The sequence below is a fragment of the Ambystoma mexicanum genome, chromosome 4p (assembly GCF_040938575.1).
Source record: "Ambystoma mexicanum isolate Mex_15411 chromosome 4p, UKY_AmexF1_1, whole genome shotgun sequence".
NCBI lineage: Eukaryota > Metazoa > Chordata > Amphibia > Caudata > Ambystomatidae > Ambystoma > Ambystoma mexicanum.
Genome location: NC_090927.1, coordinates 446653804 through 446677789, shown reverse-complemented (window position 1 = coordinate 446677789; position 23986 = coordinate 446653804). Strand labels below are relative to the sequence as shown.

General features: G+C 47.8%; 1 protein-coding gene across 3 annotated transcripts in view; it reads right to left on the bottom strand.

The window, feature by feature from the left end:
- The window catches only part of ROCK2 (Rho associated coiled-coil containing protein kinase 2), a 1440935-nt gene that overhangs the window by 1064253 nt on the left and 352696 nt on the right, over nucleotides 1–23986 (bottom strand). For all 3 annotated transcript variants that reach the window (XM_069605961.1, XM_069605962.1, XM_069605963.1), the window contains exon 2: nucleotides 20698–20779. In XM_069605961.1, the coding sequence (XP_069462062.1) occupies nucleotides 20698–20779 (82 nt within the window). The remainder of the gene's footprint in view (nucleotides 1–20697; nucleotides 20780–23986) is intronic.

Below are 23986 nucleotides of genomic sequence, written 5' to 3'. Positions count from 1 at the left end.
GACCACACGGAACCCGTGGTGGGCTTGGGTGGAGCCCATTAGCCGATGCGAAGACAAGACTGCAGTGCAGAGCCTAGACACCCGAGCTCTCCACGAGAAGTCACTGTTGAGCCAAGCAGCTGAAGGGATGCGAACACTCCCAAAGAAGTAATGCTGTTGGGAGGGGCGAACAGAGACAGTCGAAGCTGGGAAAGCCGCAAAGGTTACGGGAGCTGGATAAACCCATGCAAGCAGAAACCCTATAGAGTTGAAAACAACTTTTAGAGGGTCAGAGGGTTTCGGAGAGCCCAGATGAACCGAGAGACTTCAATAGTCAAGGTTGGAAAAGCCACATGTAATGGCGATGATGGGGCAAAATAGGGACATACAAATAGGCATCCTACAGATCCACAACTACTAGCAAGTTGCCTGGTTGAAGGGATGACCGTTTGAGTGAAGGTGTGATCATCTTGAATTTTTCTTGGTGGAAGAAAAGGCTGAAGGGAGAAAGGTCTAGTACCGTCCCACAGGCCACAGTCCTCAGTCAGAATGGTGAAAACCCTTGAAGAAAATACCCAAACCTCATCTCCCTCTAGAAGGAGCAGCTTGGCGATCTCTGGTGAAAGAGTTTGAGGCGGACAGAGACCAGTTGTCATAGGTTATTAACCTCCACTGGGAAAAATGACACTACCTTCTACAGGTGTGCTTTGTACCTGTACCCTTATGTCACTTCTGTCTGTTTCAACTCTCTAGTGGGGGAGGTTTTGGGCTGGGAGTAGAACAGCCAGGGGGACAGACATGCCTGCTTTATACGAGACACGCTCTGGGATCTGTCCAGTTTATTCAGACTGTTGTGAAAACCCCTGAATTCTCCTGAACTTTTGGCAGTGAATAACGCTCTTAGACCCAGAGCAGGGCGCTTAGTCATCTGCGCTTTTTGTTTGTTCAACTCTTTATCTCTATCTGGGCTTAAGAGCTCGACCCCATCAAACGATAGGTCCAATATGGTATCCTAATAGGCGGACCCATGCCCATAACCCTAGCAGCTTTGTGAAGGTGGTGATAGGTGGGCTCCATGAGGTCTTGTGCCACTTGGCAGGCTCCAGTCAAGCCTGAGCAAAAGCCTGCATTTCCCTACTGAGGGAGGAGCGAATCGTGGTCGCCCAGTTTCTTCCAAAACTTCCAATTGGCTGCTGCCATCGCTGCCCTTTCTTCATTGGCTTGTAGAATGCCGAGAGCAGAGTTTTGCTATATTGTTTTGCCTGCATTGTTAAGGAGGTGGTCTTTCCACCCCACAAAGTTCTGTGAGGATGAAGAAGCAGACGCAGCAATCGTTGAATAAACTGGAGGATGCCCCATCACACATAGCTTCTGTATCGCATGTCCACTTTTTGGACGGATGCTGTTTTTACCATCATTTCAAGTCCCCCCGCCACACCCCCAACTATGCATGGCTGGAGGAATATACCCAACCTGATTGTGGCTTTCCTAGACAGAACCCAAGAGAGAACCCCATGATCCTTTTGTGGAGTCTCCTGTACCGAAATCCCCATGTTTCACATCAGGCGTTGTACCCTTTGTCATGGAAGGCTTCAAATGACGCGAGCACTTCCTCATCGTCCTCCAAAGTATCTTCCTGATCATCCGCTGTGCCATCGTCTGGTGGCCCAAGAGGGAGTGGAGGTAATGGAGGGTGCTTTGGAAGAGGGGGGTGGAGGGTCCCGTGAACTGGGCACCTATTAAGGGAGAAGGAGGCAGCAGTCACACTGTTGTTCCAGATTGTGGGTTGCACAAGCTTATCCACTGACTGAAGCGGGGACAAGCACTTTCTTCAGGAGGGTCTGCAAATATTGCCTCATTTGCTCAAAGTGCATGATGGGCACAGAGATAGGCGGGCAGAATATCCTTTCACACAGGGTGCGATTCTTGTTGATTTTGCTGCAGGGCTGTATTGTTCTATTACTGCTGTCAAGTTTATTTAATATGAATGAAACCTATTTCACTAAACAAGATGCATTGTGCATGGCCTTTCATCACTATAATCAGTGCTCCAGATAGGATTTTGGCGTGAGTATATTTTACTCCTAGTTTTCAGAATTCGGGAGTAAATCCAATTTGAAGAGAGTAAAAATGAGTTTCCTGCTTCGCAAGAGTAAAAAAAAAGTGTCCGACAACTATCCAATTTGTGCGTAAAATTAAAACTGTTAAAAAACATTAGTGACAAAGAACTTGTTGATACAAACTACCCAGCTTCATCTTCATTATACTTGGACACTAAAACTCTGTTAAGAACTACTAAAGATTCCAGCTAGTTACATCATAAATCAAGTCCCAAACTCTACCAGCATTGCTTCTCTGCCTCTCGTGCCTACTGTTGCTGCATGGCACTACCTGTTTGACAGCCACTCCATGTTTTTGTCTCATCACTCCTTCAGGGTCTTGCATTTTTCAAAACCTCTTCAAATTTTTCAAATCTGTACCGAATCTGCAACTCGGCCACTCTCACCGACCTCAGTCCTGGGCCCAGCCACTCTCCTCTTGCACTGCCTCCCTGGCAACCCCTGCACTGAGGGACTGTCTCTGTATCACTACAGCCCCCCCTTTCCCAGCACTTGTCTGCACTTACCTTGCACTTGCCACCAGCTGGCCCTATTTATTTACTTTATTCTACTTACTTGTACTGCACTTCCCCCCCCCCTCCCTTTCCCCCTACCCCTGCACTTGCACGGTCTGAATGACATCTGGCCTAGTAGGATCGTTGTCTGTCTTCCCCTTGTTCCCCCCTCCCTGCCTCGTCGCGTCTTGAAACACTTGTGTATAGGCGCGTTACAAATGCCATATCATATCTCCCTTCCCTTTGTTACTCTGTTTCCGCTGTCTGTCACTTTCTGATGCTCTGCCGCTTACCTTTAAGTGTTGCTATGCCACATTTTGAGGTCTGTTGCTCCGTCACTCTGCCGCTCCCTTCTCTGCACTCTATTATTGCTGTTTCCCTCCAACATTGTGCTGTATCGATTGATAGAACTCCTCTTCCCCTCTCATGTAATTGATCTGGCTATATATGTTTTATCATGGTCTCTGTAGTGGTTGCTACTGATTTTGGTAATCTTTTTGCACTGCCTCTTATGTTATTGCCCTGCGTTTCTCTAATCTGGATTTTCTATTCCCAACTCTCCCTGCTGTTGTTGATCTCGGTTTTCTTGTTTTACTGTCTCTCTATGTCTCTTTTGCCCTGCTTCTATCCCTCACTCCTATTGTGTGTTTATCATTTACCTCTGTTTCCCAGCTCACTTTCATTGCTGCTCTCTTATGTAGCTCATTGGTCTCCCACTTCCTGCTGCTTGAAATCCTGTTTTGGATTGTTCTCGGTTCTCATAGCCTCTTCCCCCGCCCCCCACTTTGTCCGCCTGTTTCGCTTGGGTTCAGAGTTGCTCTTTCTCTCATTTTTATCTTTTGACATAGCACCAATAAATATTCAAAAAGCTGAAAATGCCTTTTACATTTACAAATCGAGTGCAGCTTTACCACAATTGGGTGCTCCATTTTATATGTGTGCAAACCTTTTGGCAATTAGGCTGTGAATTATAAAGTTAGAGGTGTGTCTCACCAGATGCAGCACTTGCTTGAATGCTGATGTTTTGCCAGCACTGTATGATATTACAAGTATAAGAACCCAGATGAAATGCCTGTTCTGAGCCATTACAGGTTTAGCCGCCCTAGTGGGATGTGCTTCTTCTGAGATATTACAGGTATAGCAGGCCTGCTTGAATGTGCCTGTTCTGAGCCATTACAAGTATAGAAGCCCAGATGAGATGTGTGTGTTCTGCACCATTAAATGTATAGCAGCCCTGATGAGATGGATGTATTCTGAATCACTGAACATTTAGTAGTCCTTTTGATAAATCAAAAGCTAAGTCAACTCTGTTACAATTGAATATTACCTGCATCTTAAACGCACACCTCTGATGCAGACGCATTAACTCACCTGTCAACAGGATTTGAGCTAACAAGTTACACAATGATCTCTGCAGCAGGGTTATTGATCCATTGAGCTACCTTTCCCAACAGGATGTTGACTTGGAAATGCACACAGGGTTAGGGCACTGGCAGTTCCATGTGAATCTTGCCTGACATAACTGGACTGTCAAAAGTTCTCTGCCTATTTGGACTATCCTTCATGAGTCGGGAAATTCATGAGGCTTTGAAATGTGCTAGATCTTTGGCAGTGTGACTCAGTAATCAGACATAGGAGAAGCAGAGGTTTTGAAAAATGCAAGACCCTGAAGGAGAGATTGAAGTATATGACAGCAGTGCCATCTTCTTACACAGACCGCCAGTGTACATCACACAAGCTCAAGGGGATGGTGGGAAGGAGCTATGTCAAAATACCAAACTGTTTACTGCAAGGTCAAAATTCTTGCATGTAAACAGATTATCTGTATGGGGGGGGGCACTGTTCTTGCTCAGTACTTTAGCTTGCCGCAGAAAATGCCAACACATGTCAGTGCATTGTTATTACAGCAGCTCTTAAGAAATTCAGGTATTGTCTCAAAACACAGCAATCGTGCGATGAAATGTGGGAATGATGAAATCAGCCCTGCTGTGAATAATTGCCACTGTGCCATGACATGCGTATAGCAGCTCTGCTGATAAATTAGGCTTTTTTGCCTGAATACACAGCAGTCCTGGTGAAAGATACCGGTGCAATCTGTCACTGCAAATATATGCAGTACTGCTTCTACCTGCATCCATTATACCTGCTTGTTTGTGGGTTGGTGGTCAGAAAGGGAGTTAAAGTTCAGACCACATGCCCAGCTATTCATAGCTCTCCAAGACAACCAACTATGTGCAGTGTCCTATCATACATGTGCATGCATACAAACACATGCAATCTTAAGACAAAAAACTTCCTATTTAACACCAAAAGCTTTGCCTTCTCATAAATGCCAAACAATTGCTTGCTGTGAGGCTCTCCGGAAACTTTAAGACATCAAGAACCCCAAGCCATTAAATGCAATTGATGTGCTTCTGTGATGGAAAGAACACAAAGTATGAAATACCCATGCTACTGCAAATGCACTGCCTCTGTTAAAGCCGATTAAAACCGAGGAAAACTAAGCACAAATGCAGCCCTTGTTTAACACGATGTTCATTTCATACAATATTACATGTGTCCTAAAGCAATGTGAAAACCATGTTCATGATTCAAAATGTTTCAGTAACAGTAACATACAAAATGCAGGCAAACAAAACACAAATTCCCTTCAACATTACTCAAAATGTATTATCTTGATAGAAATAATGACAGCTTCTTTCAAGGAACTGCATAGATCGCTAAAACAAAGAGTGGTTTTGCAAGCTGCTGCTGGCCAGGTTGTAACAAGTGAACTTCATGATTTATGGGGGTGCTGCTATTAAACCCTGCGTGAGCTGTACTCAAGAAAGAATTAAAAGCGCTGTATTGACAAGATTTCTGTGCGTAAAAAGGCTTTATACGCACGTTATCTGGAGGGCTGACTAAAATGTTGAAATGTCATAAAACTAGGTCTTTTTCAGCAACTGTCTGGTGCAAACAGTGTGAATGCAGACATGTTACATAAATAACACTAAGTGATATCTAATATTCTGTGAGAAAATGAAGTCAATGCAGTATATATTACACACATTGAAGAACGTTTGTTGATAAGACATGCATCATTATGTTTTTGTTATTTGGTCAATGCAGCAGACATCTTATAAATATACTGACTATCAGAGTTCAGTTCTCTAGGTAGAAAGTTCAAAGGTCAGCATGGTGGTAGAACAGATACACCATTAATCAATAGCTAATCCATTAACTGAGCTGAGCAGACATCAGTGGGTCTTGGCAGCACATGACCAACTCTTAAAAATGTAAGTAATTAAAACCCTTACACTATAAAAAAAACATTTTTGCAGAGATTTGCAGTTTATGAATGACACTGGGTCAAAACAGGATGGGCCTGTTCCTTTAGTAAAATAATACTTCAAAATACCAGATCTCCACACAACCCAGACGCCTTTGACCTAAGGCAAAGCTCTAAAACATCTATTGTGTGTGTCATGGCACAGGGTATATGACAATTTGTTCAGCAAATTGTTTGTTAATGATAAACTCACAAACATGAAATGCACAGTGTTTGAAAAACTAAGTTGATTTTGGGGGGCACCAATGGTCTACAACATTTGAGCGCTTTGATTAATTTAAACAACGAAAACATTTGATTTCAGCAAAGAGGTCTGCATCACACACAAACCCAATATATTGTGTGAATTATTAAGACAATTGCATATTTCAACAACTCATTAACAGTCACTGGGACATGAAAGAGGTCCACAAATTCAGAACGTTCTTGTGATTTCGAACATATATGCATCAAACATGGTACATGCCCATAACAAATGAAGGAAATATATATGCAATTATAATTTGATCATAGCTTTGGAGAGGAGGAAAGGAAACCCTCCCCTTGTAACATGGCACAATACATTTGACCATTAAAAATAAAGGGGAGGCTATTTGGGAGTGTCAGTATCTCATAATTTTGCTTTTATTCGACTTTCGTCATTTGCCAGTACATAAAATAATCATCATAATAACATTTGACAATAATAGACCTATCTTGGCAGAGCTGCCCAGAGCCGTTTGTGTTCCTACTTGTTCTGGGCCTTTGAAAGAGAAACGAAAGGAGAGTATAACCCTTGTGCATTTAGATGCTTGTCCTAAGAACTTTTAAATGCTTGAAAGCAATTTAAAGTGTCATGGGGAGGAATTATTTACAAGCTATACCACTAAATGGGGGCTGGCGATGTGAAGGAAACTTTGTGGAAGAATACACAAAATTTAGTTTATGGTCATGCAGAGGATATTCATCTCTGTCAGTCAAATATTAATTAATCCATGAGTTTGCACAGGAGCAATTTAGAGCTACATTTCTGACAAGTGCAACAATATTCAAAGATGTGCAGCAATTGATAAACTTCTCGACCTTTGAAAACCATAGTTTACATAAAAAGAGAAATCTTGAAGAGAGTTGTGTACCGCTTGAAGTGGAATAGGAAGGGGGTTATCTCTCCACTTTATTCCCAAGAAAATAATATCAATTTAAATAACACATGTCATTTTTTCCAAAATAACATTGTGCAGAAAAGGAAGGATTCCGCCTTAGGTGGACTAATGTCACTTAAAATTGGATTATCTCCTACCTCAAATGTAGACTTTATACTAAATCATTCTTGTGTGCCCCTTTAGATGACTCAAGATATATTTTGCTCCAAAAATAAAATCTTCTATTCTAAACTCAAGCCTGTAGACAAAGTAGACAAACATACCATACCTGGTACTCTTGTATTTCCAGACTATAAACCAACAATGCCCTACATCTAGAGTAGAATCAGCCCTAGAAAAGGAAAGTTCTATGTGAATCCAATTTATTTTTCTCTGATGCATCACTGGTGACAATATTTTGTGTTTTTTGTATTTTAAATGCAATGACGACAGGCAGTGAGGATTTGAATGTTCACATTGGAGAAGATTGTATATTTTGTGTAGAAGAACAAGTTACTTTCTTACCTGGTAACGTTCTTTCGATGTGATGGTCTGACGACGTATTCCATATCTATGACAGGTAATCACCACAGCTGTGCTGCTTCGGAAACTTTTTTCGGCTTCTGCGTCCTGAGTCGATGACGTCGATGCGCCGTCGTCGAGGACCTCCTCCAACGTCCGACGTCATCCGATGTGATAAGTAGGACGCACGACGCCCGTAGCCTCAGTTGTAGTTTTTTCCCCCAGAACGTGTGACATTAGTCCACTGCCAGTCAGACACAAAGCCTTGCGGAACGCAAGCTGCAATCGCAAAAGAAATTCTGCAGCGGGGAAGGTAGCGATATGGAATACGTCATCGGACCATCCCATCGAAAGAGCATTACCAGGTAAGAAAGTAACTTGTTCTTTGAGGGGATTGTGTCCTCCGACGTATTCCATATCTATGACAGACTCCCAAAGCAGTACCAAGCAAGGAGGTGGGAAAGAATTTAGAATACAAATTTAGCATGCCCAATCAAATTGCGGAATAGAGAACTGCCTTGCCAAAGGCCAGATCTTGCCCTCTGATAGAATCAAGGGAATAGTGACATACAAAAGTATGTACTGAAGCCCAGGTGGCTGCATCACAGATGTGACGAATAGGAACTCCCCTCTGCAGGGCAGTAGACGCAGCCACTCCTCTGGTAGAATGGGCCCGCAAGCCAGCCGGTGGGTCCTTACCTGCCAAGCGGTAACACTCCGAGATGGCCAAAATAATCCAGCGAGACAAAGTCTGTTTTGTCACAGCTTGTCCCAAACGCTTTCCAGCGTAACCAATAAAGAGTTGATCGTCCACTCTGACCCGGGACATGCGTGAAACATAGAAGCTTAAAGCTCTCCTAGGATCAAGCCTATGGAGCCTCTGCTCTTCCTTACGAGGATGAGGAGGAGGATAGAATGCCGGAAGAACAACCTTCTGTGCCAAATGAAATTCCGTCACTACCTTCGGAAGAAAAGAAGGACGGACTCAAAGGACAACCCTGTCCTTATGGAAAACAGTGAAGGGAGGCTCAACTGAAAGTGCCTGTAACTCACTCACTCTGCGAGCGGAAGTGACCGCAACTAAAAGAACAAGTTACTTCTTACCTTGTAACGTTCTTTCGACGGGATGTTCCTCCGACGTATTCCTCATCTTAGATATCTCCTTCCAGCTCTGCTGGCCTCGGAAAATTTTTCTCTAGAGGGCGCTGCGCGTTGACGTCCTCCGAGTCGATGTCCCTCGACAGCCGACGTCGACGTCATCCTGCCTATAAAGGCCGCGTGCAGCGTCCGTTGCTCAGTTCCGTTTTGTAGCCCACAATAATACTTGAAGGAGCGTAAGCTGCAACAACACGGGAAGTAGAACTGCGGGGATGGATGGGAGGGTCGATGAGGAATACGTCGGAGGAACATCCCGTCGAAAGAACGTTACAAGGTAAGAAGTAACTTGTTCTTCGAAGGGATTGTGTCCTCCGACGTATTCCTCATCTTAGATAGGCTCCCATAGCAGTATTATATTATTGGAGGAGGGAGTACTGACTTCACGCTGTCTTCTATTGATGAATAGAATGCAGTACAGCCCTTCCAAACCTAGTCTCTTGACTGGAGGAGGAATCCAAATTGTAAAAACGTGTAAAGGTATGGACAGACGACCATGTAGCGGCCGCACAGAAGTCTTTAACCGGCACGCCTCTTTTGAGGGTCGATGAAGCTGCAATACCTCTGGTCGAATGAGCCCTAAGGTTTTGAGGGGGCTCTTTCCCTGCCAGTTTATAACATTCCAGAATGGCTAGAATGATCCATCTGGAAATGGTCTGCTTGGTTATTGGTAACCCCAGCTTGTGGCCTGTGTAACCTACAAACAGCTGGTCTGCCTGTCTTATCCTGGCTAGTCTACTGATGTAAAAACTTAAAGCCCTTCTAGGGTCTAGCCTGTGTAACCTCTCTTCCTCTTTCCCCGGGTGAGGAGGAGGATAGAAAGATGGTAGGGTAATCTTCTGAGTGATATGGAATTCAGAATCCACCTTTGGGAGGAAATTAGGCTTCACTTGCAGGACAACTTTGTCTTTGTGAAATATTGTGTGAGGGGGTTTACAAGAAAGAGCTTGTAATTCGCTCACCCTTCTAGCAGATGTAAGTGCTATTAATAAAACAGTTTTAAGGGTAAGGAATCTTAACGAACAAGAATGGAGTGGTTCGAAAGGTGTGCCCATCAGGAAAGTTAGTACTAAGTTTAAATCCCATAGGGGAACTTGGAATGGTCTTGGGGGATAAACATTGGTTAACCCCTTTAGAAACTGTATTACCAAGGGTAATTTGAAATAGGATGGTTCTTCCGCAGTGCGCTTAAAGATGGATAGCGCTGCAAGATAGCCCTTAATGGTGCCAACTTGAAGACCTGAATTCGCCAAATATAGAAGGAAGGACAAAACCATTGGTGTACCACATGAAAAAGGGTCGATATTCTGTTCTCTACACCAGCTGCAAAATCTGTTCCAACGGCAGCGGTATAAAGACTTTGTTGCTGGCCTCCTTGCCAAAAGCAACACCTCCATAACATCATCAGGGAGGTCCCAATCCTTCTACCTCAACCTTTCAGAGGCCAAGCGTGAAGGTTGAGGGTTTTGATGTCTGGATGGAGAACCTGACCTCCCTTCTGTGAGAGTAGGTTCTCTCTGAGAGGAAGTCGAATTGGAGGGCAGATGGACAAGTCTAGAAGGTCCGGGTACCACGTTCTCCTGGCCCAATCCGGGGCAATTAGGATCACGGCTCTCCGGAATCTTCTCAACCTCCTGATCATTTGAGGAATGACAGGGACCGGTGGGAACGCGTACAGAAGCGGAAACTCCCAGTCCACTATGAACGCGTCTCCCAGAGCTCCTCTCGGGGGAAATTCCCTTGAGCAGAACAGATCGCATTTCCTGTTGACGCTAGTGGCGAACAGATCCACCTGAGGGGTTCCCCAAAGGGCGAAGATCTCTTGAAGGACTTCCTGAGCTAGTTCCCACTCGTGGGAGACTCTGCTCTGCCTGCTCAGAGCGTCCGCTGTCAAGTTCTTCTCTCCGGCTAGGTGAACTGCTGATAGAGAGATTCCTTCTTGGATTGCCCAAAACCAGAGCTGCATCGCCTCTCTGCACAGGGGTAGTGATCCTACGCCTCCTCTTTTGTTGAGGTAATGCATGGCCACTGTTGTCCGTCATTATCAGGACGTTTTTCCCTTGTGCAGCTGGCAGGAACGCCTTCAGCGCAAGTCTGATGGCTCTCAGCTCTAACAGGTTGATATGTAGTCTGGACTCCGATGGAGACCAACGACCGCTGATGGTCAAGTCGTTGGCGTGGGCTCCCCACCCCGTGAGTGAGGCATCCGTGACTACTGTTATCTCCGGCCAGGGTTGCCAAAAATGTTCTCCTTTCAGAATGTTCTCCCGACAGGCCCACCACTGAAGGTCTCGAGCCACCCTGTCGGGAAGCTGAAGAAGATCTGTCATTCTCCCTGAGAATTGTGACCACTGAGTCCTCAGTGCCCACTGGAGGGATCTCATTCTCAGGCGAGCCTCAGGCACTAGGAAAATGCAGGATGCCATGAGGCCTAGCAACCTCAAAAAGTCGAAGGCTGGGAGACGTTGGGCATTTTGAAACTTGGTAACCATCTGTAGAATATCTTGAGCCCTCACCTCTGGTGGCGAGGCTATTCCCAGGGAAGTGTCCAGGATCGCTCCTATGAACTGGAGTCTCTGCGAAGGTATCATTTGTGACTTCTTTAAATTGAGGGAGAAACCCAGTCTGTGAAGGGAGTGGCACATGTGATTTAGTTGGATCTGAGCTTGTTCCGAAGAGACAGTTCTGATCAACCAATCGTCCAGGTAGGGGTAGACATGAATCCCTTCCCTCCTTAGACTTGCCGCCCCTACCGACATTAACTTGGTGAAGACCCTCGGGGCGGAGGTCAGCCCAAATGGCAGCACTCGAAATTGATAGTGAGAGTTGCCAATTGCGAACCTCAGGTATTTCCTGTGTTTGAGATGGATAGGCACATGGAAATAAGCGTCCTGAAGGTCCAGAGATACCAACCAGTCCTGGAACTGAAGGGCCTGGAGGATCTGAGAAAGAGTGACCATCTTGAATTTGTCCTTTCTGAGGAATTTGTTCAATTCTCGCAAGTCCAAGATGGGTCTCAGTCCTCCGTCTTTCTTTGGAATGAGAAAGTAAGGGGAGTAGCAGCCCTTGTTCCTCTCCGCTACAGGTACCGGTTCTATGACACCTTTCTCTAGCAGGTCCAAAATTTCCTGCAAGAGGAGCGGATCTGGAGCTTTCTGAGAGCTGATCCCCGGTGGATGACTCAGATATGCATAGGAGAGGCAGGCAGTAACCTTGGGCAACTGTTTCCAATGCCCAAGCATCTGACGTGAAAGCCTGCCATTCCGCCAGATGTTGAGTTAACCTGCCTCCTACAGGTGTCCTGTGAGGGAAGTCCTCGGAGTGGTTTTGGGGCGGCTGATGCAGATGCCGATGGTAAAGAGGCACCTGCTGTTGCTGCAGCCTTTGAATATCTACCCCGTCCACCTCGGGTAGTTCTTCTTTGTCCCCTTTGAGCCGGTCGTCCTCTGCCTCTTCCGAATGCGGAGTAGAAGCGAAAGGACTTGCCTCTCGCATAGGTTCCTGTGGGACGAAAAGGTGTCCGACGGATTGCAGTGCCTAGGGATTTTGCTGCTGCTTTTGAAGTTTGCAGTTTTTCTAAACTGTCATCCGCCTTTTTCCCAAACAAAGAAGCGCCATCGAATGACATGTTCAAGAGCCTGGCTTGCACATCTGGGGCAAAACCAGACTTTCTCAACCAAGCAAATCTCCTGGTTGTTGTACTTGCCGCCATTGCTCTGCTGATATTGTCAGTCGAATCAATGCCCGTCTGGAGGGATTCGCACATAGCGTCTTTACCGTCCTGTATGATATTCCGGAACGCCTCCCTTTCTTCTCCCTCCGGGATGCAGTCAGCCGCTGTAGAAGCACACTCCCAAAGTGTATGGCTGAATCTAGCAAGGGTGCAAGTAGCATTCACAGATTTTAACGCCATGCTACATGCCTAAAAAACTTTCTTTGCCATAGCATCATATTTATCGTCCCTGTCCTGTGGGACGGTAGGATAAGCCGTCTTGACATCGGTAGAAGATGCTGCCTGTACCACCAGACTTTCTGGGGATGGGTGTTTTGACAAAAACTCCGGGTCTGTAGAGGATACCCTGTATTTTGTAGAAAGTCTTTTATTTACTGCCGGGACGACATCTGGGGTTTCCCAGTTTGTCATAATCTTCCTCTGAAGAGCTTTATGGAAAGGCACCACAGGATCCTTCTGTGGGCCGTTATCAAGAATATCCGTGAGGTCATCTTGTTGGAAAGATTGTGAAGGTGCAGACCACCCCATAAACTCTGTGATCCTGGCCATTAAGGCTCTATAGGGGGTTTCAGCATGCTCCCCCGGGTCTGGCCGAGCAAACTCCAGCTCAGGGGAAGTGTCTAACCCACTTGCCTCATGTAAGGAATCATGAAGATCCTTTAACCTGCGTTCTTCAGAGGAAAATTCCTCTCTAATTGGGGTTTCAGGTCCCTGCAACTGTTGTGTCTTCCTGTTCAGACAATTCACCCTCTCCCAAGATTGAGGACATAGTTCTCAATTGTTCTGAACTCATTAAGGGAGTAAATCCCATTTCCAAGGCAGAGGGTGCCGAACTTGTCATTATCGGCCTCGAAAACGTCGATGCCGACGTCGAAGGCTTCGAGCGTGGCGTCGAAAACAAAGGCGGAGGCCTCGATGACCTCGACAGAATTGGGATTCTACTCGACAATCTCGAAGCCATCGTCATCGAGGACCTGGGGATAGTCACTGGGTGTGTCGTGACCATGACTTTTCTTGGCGTCGACGCTGGCGTCGAGTCGACAGACCCGTGTGTCGAAGGTCCCTTCGACAACGGCGTCAAAGACACCGACCTCGGCGTCGACGGAACCCTCGTCGACGGCGTCGACGGAACCTTCAAGGAAGGTTTGGAGGTCATAGTCCTACTCGAGGGTTCGAGACGCGCTCGAGAGGTTTCCTTCGCCGGGTACTGCGACTCGTGGCGTTTTTGACCTTTGGGTCTTTCGACCAGAGCATCGCTCTCGGCAGTCTTCGAGGGGGGCGAGGCCGCTTTCTCGAAGACGCTCATCATATTTTTGCGGAATTCCTCCCATTCAGCCCGGGAACTATGTTTCGTGGGGCAAGGGATTCTTTTTGGCGAAACAGAGGAAGAGGAAGACGGAGAAGGGGATCTTCGACGTCTCCTCTTCGAGTGCTTCGATCTCGAGGAGTGATGGGACCCACTCCGAGACCTGGAGCGCGAATGGTGACGAGGAGACGAGTGTCTCGACTTCGTCGACGAAGAAGCAGCTTTAAAAGTCTTACCTTTCTCCAGCTTCCCCCTACGCTCCTTCAGGGCCTTAGCTGTCATGGACATACAGTCCTCGCACTCCGAACAATGGTGTTCAGCTCCCAAACACCACTGACAAACTCTGTGAGGGTCAGTCAGCGACATCTTTTTTCCACAATCTCGGCATTTTTTGAAGCCGGATCGAGGAGTTGTCAGTTCCGACAAGGAAGCCATCGAGTACGGATCGAATAACTCAAGGTAAATAGGATTAATCTGACAAGAACTGAGCAACGGTATTCCGAGGCACTGAGTAAGCGCGGAAAAACGGAACTGAGCAACGGAAGCTGCGCGCGGCCTTTATAGGCAGGATGACGTCGACACGGCGGCTGTCGAGGGACATCGACTCGGAGGACGTCGACGCGCAGCGCCCTCTAGAGAAAAATATTCCGAGGCCAGCAGAGCTGGAAGGAGATATCTAAGATGAGGAATACGACGGAGGACACAATCCCTTCGAAATACAGTTTTAAGAGTCAACAGTCTGAAAGGACAAGAGTGCAAAGGCTCAAAGGGAGCACCCGTTAGAAACCTGAGAACAAGGTTTAAATCCCAATCGGGCACCAGGAAAGGTGACGGAGGGAACACATTAGTGAGCCCTTTCCGAAACTGTGAAATTAAAGGGATTTTAAAGTAGTAACACTCTCCAGACGAGCGCTTAAAGATGCACAGCGCCGCCAGGTAACCTTTAAATGGTACCCACTTGCAAGCCCCTGTGGGTCAAAGAAAGTAAAAAGAACAGAACCATGGGGATGTCACATGCAAAAGGATCCACATTCTGAACTCTGCACCAGTCGCAGAACTTATGCCAACGGTTCAGAGACTTTGTTGCTGGCCGTCGGGCCGAGAGCAACACCTCCATCACCTCTTCAGGGGGGTCCCAATCCTTATACCTCAACCTTTCAGAAGGCAAGCGTGAAGGTTGAGGGATCTGACCTCTGGATGGAGAACCTGACCTCCCTCCCGTGAGAGCAGATCGCCTCGGTAGGGAAGACGATGTGGAGGACAGATGGACAAGTCAAGAAGGTCCGGGTACCACGTCCTCTGAGCCCACGCCGGAGCAATGAGGATCATCCGGGAACCGAATTTCCATAACCTCCGTAGCACTTGCGGGATGACGGGGACTGGAGGAAACGCGTACAGCAGTGGGAATGACCACTCCACCACGAACGCGTCCTAAGGCTCCTCTTGGAGGAAATTCCCGCGAGCAGAACCTCTCACACTTCCGGTTGACACTGGAGGCGAAGAGATCCACTTGACGGGTCCCCAAAGGGCGAAGATCTCCAGGAGAATCTCCTGAGCCAACTCCCACTCGTGAGAGATCGTGCACTGCCTGCTCAGAGCGTCCGCCGTCACGTTTTCGTTTCCGGCCAGATGAACTGCCGAGATCGAAACTTCCTGCTGGATGGCCCAGAGCTCGAGCTGCATCGCCTCCCTGCACAGAGGCAGTGACCCTGCCCCCCCCTTTTTCTTGAGGTAGTGCATGGCCACTGTGTTGTCCATCAGGATCAGGACATTCTTTCCTCGCACAGTCGGCAGAAAAGCCTTCAGGGCTAGCCTGACGGCCCTCAGCTTCAACAGATTGATATGGAGTCTGGACTGGCAGCTCGTTGGCATGAGCTCCCCATCCCGTGAGGGATGCATCCGTCATGATCGTCACCTCCGGCCAGGGAAGCCAAAACGGAGCCCCCTTCATCAAGTTGCCTTCGACGGCCCACCACAGAAGGTCCTGGGCGAAACAAGGGCGGCACCTGAACCGGGTCCGACATCCTGCCGGAGGACTGTGACCATTGCATCTTGAGTGCCGACTGCAAAGATCTCATCCGCAGGCGAACCTCTGGCACCAGAAGAATGCATGATGCCATGAGGCGGAGCAACCTCAAGAACTCGAATGCTGGGAGCGTCTGGGCATGCTGAAACTTGTGCACCATCTGCTGAATGTGAAGAGCCCTCACCTGGGGAGGAAAACACTGCCCCATGGAAGTGTCGAGCACTGCTCCGATGTACTGGAGCCGCTGTGTTGCCGTCAAATGGGACTTCTTTAAATTCAGGGAGAAGCCCAGCCTGTGAAGGGAGTGGCAGGTGACTGACAGATGATCCAGGACCTGCTCGGGAGAGCGCGCCCTGATCAACCAATCGTCCAGGTAGGGGTAGACGTGAATCCCCCCCCTTGCCTGAGATGCGCTGCCACCACCACCATGAGCTTGGTGAAAACCCTCGGGGCGGCGGTCAATCCGGACGGCAGGACCCAAAACTGAAAGTGCGAGTCGCCAACCGCGAACCTCAGGTACTTCTTGTGCCTAGGATAGATCGGCACATGGAAGTAAGCATCCTTGAGGTCGAGAGACACCAACCAGTCCTGAAGCTGAAGGGCCTGGAGGACTTGAGAGAGAGTAACCATCTTGAACTTGTCCTTCCTGAGGAGTTTGTTCAAACCGCGCAAGTCCATGATGGGTCTCAATCCCCAGTCTTTCTTCGAAATCAAAAAATAAGGGCAATACCATCCCTTGTTCCTCTCCGCTACAGGCACCAGTTCTATGGCGCCTTTCTCCAGCAGGGCTTGAATTTCCTGCGCAAGGAGCGGATCCGGACTCTTCAAAGAGGTTCCCTGGTGGATTGTCGTGAGGCCTCTGCCGAAAGGGAAGACAGTAGCCGTGGATTATGATCTCCAGAACCCACACATCTGAAGTAATGGCACGCCACTCTACAAGATGCTGCGCCAGCCTTCCCCCAACCAGCGAACCATGGGACATGGCCTCATGACTGAGTGGTAGCGGCTGCGGCGTTACCAGAGGGCAAAGAGGCAACTGCCCGAGCGGCCTTGGCACCACGGGTACCCTGTCATCCACCTCTGGTACCCCTGCGTTGGCCTCTTTGACTGCTAGCTCCTCTCGCTTTACTGAAGGACGAGTAATAGCGAAAGGAACCACCCCTCCATTGCTGTCCCCTAGGACAAAAAGGGCAGAGGTTGGCGAACTGCAGCGCCCAACGACTTCGCTGCAGCTTTGGAGGTCTGCAACCTCTCAAGGCTCTGATCAGCCTTGCTGCCAAAAAGGTGTTCACCGTCAAAGGGCATGTTGAGGAGCCGGGACTGCACATCAGGAGCAAACCCCGACTTCCGCAACCACGCAAACCATGACGCATTCAGCCATGTTCAAACCCGACTGAACGGACTCACACATGGCATCCTTGCCATCCTGGACCATAGCAAGGAAACCATCCCGTTTCTCCCCTTCGGGAATATGTTCAGCCGCTAATGCAACACAGTTCCACAGAGTGTGTGAAACGAGACAAGGCACATATGGAGTTGGCCGCCTGAAGCGCCATACCACCCGAAGAAAACACTTTCTTCGCCCAGCCATCAAAACGTTTGTCGTCCCCATCAGGAGGGATGGTATGGTACGACCCCTGCTTTGCCGGGGCCGTGGCCGCCTGCACCACCAAACTCTCCGGAGTGGGGTGCCTGGTCAAGTAGCAGGGGTCGCTACTGGCTGGATGGTATTTTTGCGACAAGGACCTGCCCACCGCCGGGAGACTCTCCGGAGCAGTCCAAACCGCCGCCACCCTTCTCTGTAGAGCCATATGAAACGGCAGTACCGGGTCAGTTGGGGGACCAACATCAAGGATGTCCGTGAGATCATCCTGCACAAACTCCCCTGGGGGAGCAGACCATCCCAAGTACTCGGAGACCCTAGCCATAAGGCGCCGGTACAAGGAATCGGCATGAGAGCCAGGCTCAGGCCTACAAAACTCCACCTCCGGAGAGGTGTCCAGTCCACTGGCATCATGCAGTGACTGCCTCAAATCGTCAAATTGGCTATGGCCCGAGACCATCTCATCTGGAACCTGACTAGGAACCAGGCCATCAGAGTCCTCATCCACCTCCGAAATATATTCCAGGTGGTGAAAAGAAGGCACCCGAGAGTGCTTGCTCTTAACGAAAGCCTTTCTAGGGGGTTCCCCCGTGCCACGGGGCACCTCCGACACCCCGGCCTCGAAAGGCGTCGAGTGAATCGGTGCCGGCGTCGAGAGAACAGGCATCGGCGCCGAGAGGATCGGTGTCGAGTAAATCGGCGTCGACATCAGATGCAGCGCCGCCAGCATCGACGGCGTCGACACAGTCCTCGAAGCCGGAGCTCCGAGCGTGTCCTTCGACGACCTGAGCGTCGCCGGCTTCGACGACATGCTCGGGGCCGGAGCCTCGAGCAAGCCTGTCGACGCCCTCGACGCCTCAGGCGTCGATGTCTTCCTCGAAGACATCACAGGTGCACACGGTCTCGAACGCGTCGAGGACCGGGACCTGGAATGGGTACGTCGAGAACGAGTCCCCTTGTCCGAACGGGACCTCTCCCGTGACTCGTGCCGACCACTCTTGCGAGCGGTGTCTCTCGACCTCTCACGGCTGACCCCACTCGGGGCGTGGGCGGCTTAGTACCCTGCGACTCGAGAATTGCCAGCATTTTCTTCCCGAAGGAAGCCCATTCCTCCGGCTTCGCACGGCTGGTGGGGTAAGCGACGTGCTGGGAAGAGTCCTCAGAAGAGGACCTGGAAGACGACCGCTGTCGGCGCTTCCGAGAATGCCTCGAAGAGGCCGAGGAGTGGAGAGACAGACTCCTAGAAGGAGACCCACGAGATTACCAACGACGACGCGGAGAGTCACCTCTCGAATCATCTGTCGAAAGCCCCGGAGACTTCGACTTCCGGGGCTTGGACACCCGACCTACCGAAAACAACTTCTTACGTTCCCGTAAGGCTTTGGACGTGAGCGACTGCCAGTTGATACAGTCATCTGTGTCGTGGGCCTCCCCTAGGCACCAGAGGCAGGCGTCGTGCAAGTCCGTCACCGACATCTAGGACCCACACTCCCCGCACTTCTTGAAGCCCTGACGCGGGGTCGAAGACAAAGTAGAAGACATCTTCTTACGAAGGATTTTCTCACAAAAATGAACAGGTTCGAAGAACCGAGAAGAACAGAACTCCAAAGAGTCGAGGCGTAACCGAGATTCACGAAGCAACACGTTCGTGGAAAAAACGGAACTGAGGCTACGGGCGTCGTGCGTCCTACTTATCACATCGGATGAGGTCCTCGACGATGGCGCATCGACGCAGACGCCGAAAAAGGTTTCCGAAGCAGCACAGCTGTGGTGATTACCTGTCATAGATATGGAATACGTCGGAGGACCCAATCCCCTCGAACAGTTATTCATGCTTGGTTTTGTATGTGTGTTTGTGTGAATTTTGTATGTAAATCATTAGTGAGATATTACTAGCCAGGTTGAGCTTTTCTGTAGAGGACCTGCCTGTATGTGTGTGGAATGTTGGGGCTGCCTTCCCCAGCATTTAAAGTTAGGGGACCACCTTTTATTTGGATTATTTTAGGTGAAACAGAATGCTCCTATGTTTCTTGTACAAAAATGTTAGGGTGGGAATGTCGTGATGGGGCGTTTCAGATCCAGGGAAGTTTATCTGTAAAACTAATCTTCAAAACGAAGTTATATTGCATAGATAAAGTCATTACATTTTAATACTCAATTAAAAAAACATTTTAAAAACAAACCAATATCAGCCATTAACATAAACGCACTGATACAGCAGCAGACGTCTACACCAATTCACATGCACTATGCCCAGAGATATTCCTTGAAAACAACAGAGCAAGCCACATTAAAAAGTACCATTTGAGTTTAACTAGTTCGTCACTTCACAGCTCCCGTTTCGCAAGTGCCTACCACAGTTACATATATTTGTTAAAGAAGGCCTATAGTAAAGTGGTAAAGTAAAACCCAAATCAGAGCACTAAATTTGATTAAGCAAACACTCCCACAGAAAGGAGAAAAAAAATAAATGCAGGTCACATTGCTCCATCTTAGTTGCCCATGACCGTCAGATCCCAAGCCCGGCTCTTCCTTAACATTCTTGGGCCAGGTGAGGATATTTCCAAACCCAGGCCTCACCATACCGCATGCAAAATAGTCTTTTGTTTATAACTCTTAAAAAATCTAATGTGATGCTAGGGGAAACGATTAGATTAGTATTTCAAATTTAGCACAAACAATGATGTTGCTTATGCCCAGGTAATGCTTGTTCTTACTCGAGGCAGAGGTATATCAAAGGAAGAAGCAACGTATCAAGGGCTGTACTGTTAGAAAATCGCCCTTTTAGGATTCTCTCCTCTCAAAATAACATTTTCCTGAGAAACATGCTTTAAACTATTTGCACAATTGCTAGAAAGAACATGCATAAACGGTCCAACTGTAGCTTTTCACTTTCTTTTCATCATTTGCACATAGAATTACATGTGCCAGCAGTTAATGAAGGATAATTCTGGAGAACATGTACAGACGATCCTGAAGGGAGGCGAGTTGGCGGTTCCAACAGTCCATGAAATCAGTAGGTAGAGGCAGAACAACAAACTGCGTCAATGAACATCGGGGTCACCTGCCACTCTCCTACATCGCAAACTATCAAAAGGAATTAAGCTCGAGAGCTGCTAATATGATTTTATGCAAAGTCGTCTAATCTGTGGGGATACATGGAAAACATATGTGGAACTTAATCCTTCCAGCACTTTACCGATCTGACCTTTACTATAAAGAACAAGCCATACCAGCGATGAGCACTTGCAGATGGCCAAGTATTCGGCTGCAAAAGCGATTACAAAGCGAGTTTCCGTGTACTCACATCTGTTTAGGAAGTTGTCAATGTTCTTGTTTTTCCGTAGTGCAGGGAAATCCAGGTCCAGGACCAATGAATTCAGGCCATCCTAAAAACAACAGGAATACATGTTACTTTACAGTCACCACGTTAAATATGATAGTTGAAACATTCATACAATACAACTTAAGCAAAAAGAATAATCTGCCCCCAATTTAAATGCCACCATATGATTAATTACATGGAGGTACATTCCGATTCTACATTTATTTTTTCATCCTTTACTTTTCTTCACTTCCCTTTTTACTTGCCTGCTGTCTGAAGTAAACCATTAAGAACGTTGGCGTGATACAAATTCAAATAAAAAAATAGACATTTTAAGATGTTGGTATTATAGATAACCAGAAGGATGGTGCACTAGGCATGAACTAAAGAGCCACAGGTAACCTGAAGGCCACAGGTTCGAATCTCACCAGGACAACTCAAAACCAGGTTTTCCCCTCGCTCTGGCCATCCTCCATGTGCTCTCCCCCTGATCCTTCTTCTGAAGTCAGAAACCTTGGAGTCATTTTCAACTCCTCTCTCCCTCTCCTTTCTCCCTCACACTTAGGACTTCTTGGCAAACTAATTCTCACTTTTCTCACTTTCCCCCAGAAGTGCAATGTTACCCGAACCCTGGTTCTCTCTAGGCTTGACAACTGCAATAGCCGTCTCCTGAATCTACCTTCTTCCACTTTACGACTCCTCCAGCTAATTCCACTGCATCATCCACAAGGCTGTCTTGGCCCTGGGTCCATATTTCTGCAACTTTCTCTTACTAAATACTCTCCCGCTAGACCTGTGCGGTCTTCTGGCACCAACTCTCGGTGTTAATCAGAGGGCCAGAGGCCGATCAGTTTCTTCAGCTGCCTCCCTCTTATGGAACGACTTACCCTTCCTCATCGTCTTGGGCTGGACTTCCTCATATTCCAGAAGCTCCTCAAGACTTCCCTCTTCACCTCCTCCTTCCCTTCGTCCCTCCTCTGCTAATCTCAGAGTCTCTGTGATTGGTCGCCAGGACCCTTATGCATCCCTTCGGGGACCTGGCCTCCCATACCCAATCGCCCCAGCATATGCCAAGTTCTAAGTGCTTGCCTCAGCACCCACCTGCCTCAATCCTGTAGGCTTGCACTTTCTACCCAATGCGGCTCCAGGCCACATTGCACTTACCATTATATGCACTTCATCTGCTGCTCACCCACGAGCACGGACATTCCGGCACTTACCCACACCCCTCCAGTTCACCTATTCTCGCTGCACTTGCACTTTCTGAATACTCACAAGGCATAGTAGGTTTGTCTTTTATGTTGCACTGAATCATTGTTTTCAATCCCATGTTCCCTCCCCGTTGTCATGTGGGTGCTTTGAAACAGAATTTACTTAATGTATAAGCGCCTAACAAATGCACAATAAATAAATAATAAAGACTCATGCTTTAGGTCAAATACAATTTTTGACATTGAATTTAGCAATGAGAGCACCAGTTATAGATATGTAGTAGAGTTTGTTTAATTTATAAACGAAGGTATTTGGTAATTACTACTAGTATATGTATTAATAAACTATCAATAGGCGATGTGTCACACATAGAACATTTCAGAGGTTTATATGCAGAGAGAAACAATACAAACCACAGTAAGGCAGTCAAACTATGGGAACACTTGTCTGGCAACTTGCCGCTTAAGGAAGTACAACCGAACCAAATTCTTCAAGACACTAACATTCATTAAATGATGGATCCAAAAAAAAAGCTTCTGCACTCTACAATTCCTATGGAAGTATTGTTTTCTTGCATGAACACCTTGGTTAAACTTACATGACAACACTGGATGGCTGGTATTTATAGTGCATTGCCCAGCGGGTAGTTTCTCCCAATATGCTTTAAAAGTGTTAATTTATAACAAAGTTCTCCCAAAAATGTACTATGTTGTACTACTCCAACAGTTTGTGTTAACAAGTCTTCAAATGCTGTTATTAATTGGGGCCAATTGCTACCTCTTACTTGCTTCAAAAGCAAGCAGAATTTAAACAAAGCTGCAAGTGTTGCGTAAGTCAATAGTCCTGGGCCAGCTGTGTGGCCAACTTTTCACCCTCAATGCCCTGAGCACTGAGTGAGGAGCAACAGACAAAAGGCAGACGCCAGGAGAACCGAGACGGGAGACAGAGGATCAGCTCATAAAACCATAACCAGCACAGGTACAGATGCGCCATTCATAGCGGAGGTTTTCAAATGCGAGCTCCCCTGAGCAAGCCCAAGAGTCAGAATAAGTGGCATGCTCTCCCAGTTCAGTTTGAAGTTTTTGATAAAAATTTGGAAAACATAGAACATACCAGAAGCACAACCATCTCATAATCGAAAATTGACGAGTAATATGTCAATTTCATTTCATACTTGGGCCCGATTCATGGAATTATTTGCTCAGAAAATAGGGTACTTGTGCGCCAAACTACGCGCAAATCCGCATTCGTCGATTCATGGAATCGAATGCACAGTACTTTTCCTGCACTTGCATCGAGTTCACGCAGGCTCAGCACGTCTATGAGCCGTTGAGGGCCTTGCGCGAGACTCTACGCAGAGCGTGGGCGTGGCTTGCTCAAAGGGCAGAACACTGAAAATGGGGCAGAACTTGTTAAAAAATTGGCATTCCGAAGTACGACCTGCAGGCAGACCCTTGCACGCACACAACTGTGCAGCACGTGATGTATTCATGGATTCGATCGGGGAACCCCTTGGCTGGGAAATGGACACGCAAGTCCTTCAAACTATCCGCCACCCGAAGGCAGGCGAAAGTACACTTGCATGTAGGAAACGCAGCGCGGAGGTTGCATGTCTGATATTGGGGGCGTGTACACAACGGGGTTCCAATCTAACTTAGGGGTGCGCTTATGCAGTTTAGCGGGGTGCAGGAATAGTTTACAGGGTTCGTACGCAGATTTCCTAAGTAATTACTGAGTCACAAATGTTTATACACATGTTGTCAGGCAGTGGCGTAACAGGGGCCCCCGCAGCCCCCGCGGCGCGGGGGGGCCCAGGGGCTGCGGGGGCCCCCACGCCATCGTCACTGAGAGGGGCCGCCTCTCCCAGTCCCAGCACAGCAATATCACTGACTGTGTTCTCTCAGTCAGAGCAGCAGCCCTCAGTGGCACCATAACCCAGAGAGACTACGGTCTGGCCCTCTGTCTCTGGGTCTATGGTGCCGTTGGGGTGCTGCACTACTGACTGTCTGCACTGCAGTGGACCCGGCGCCTGGGATGCACACTCACACGTGAAGTTACT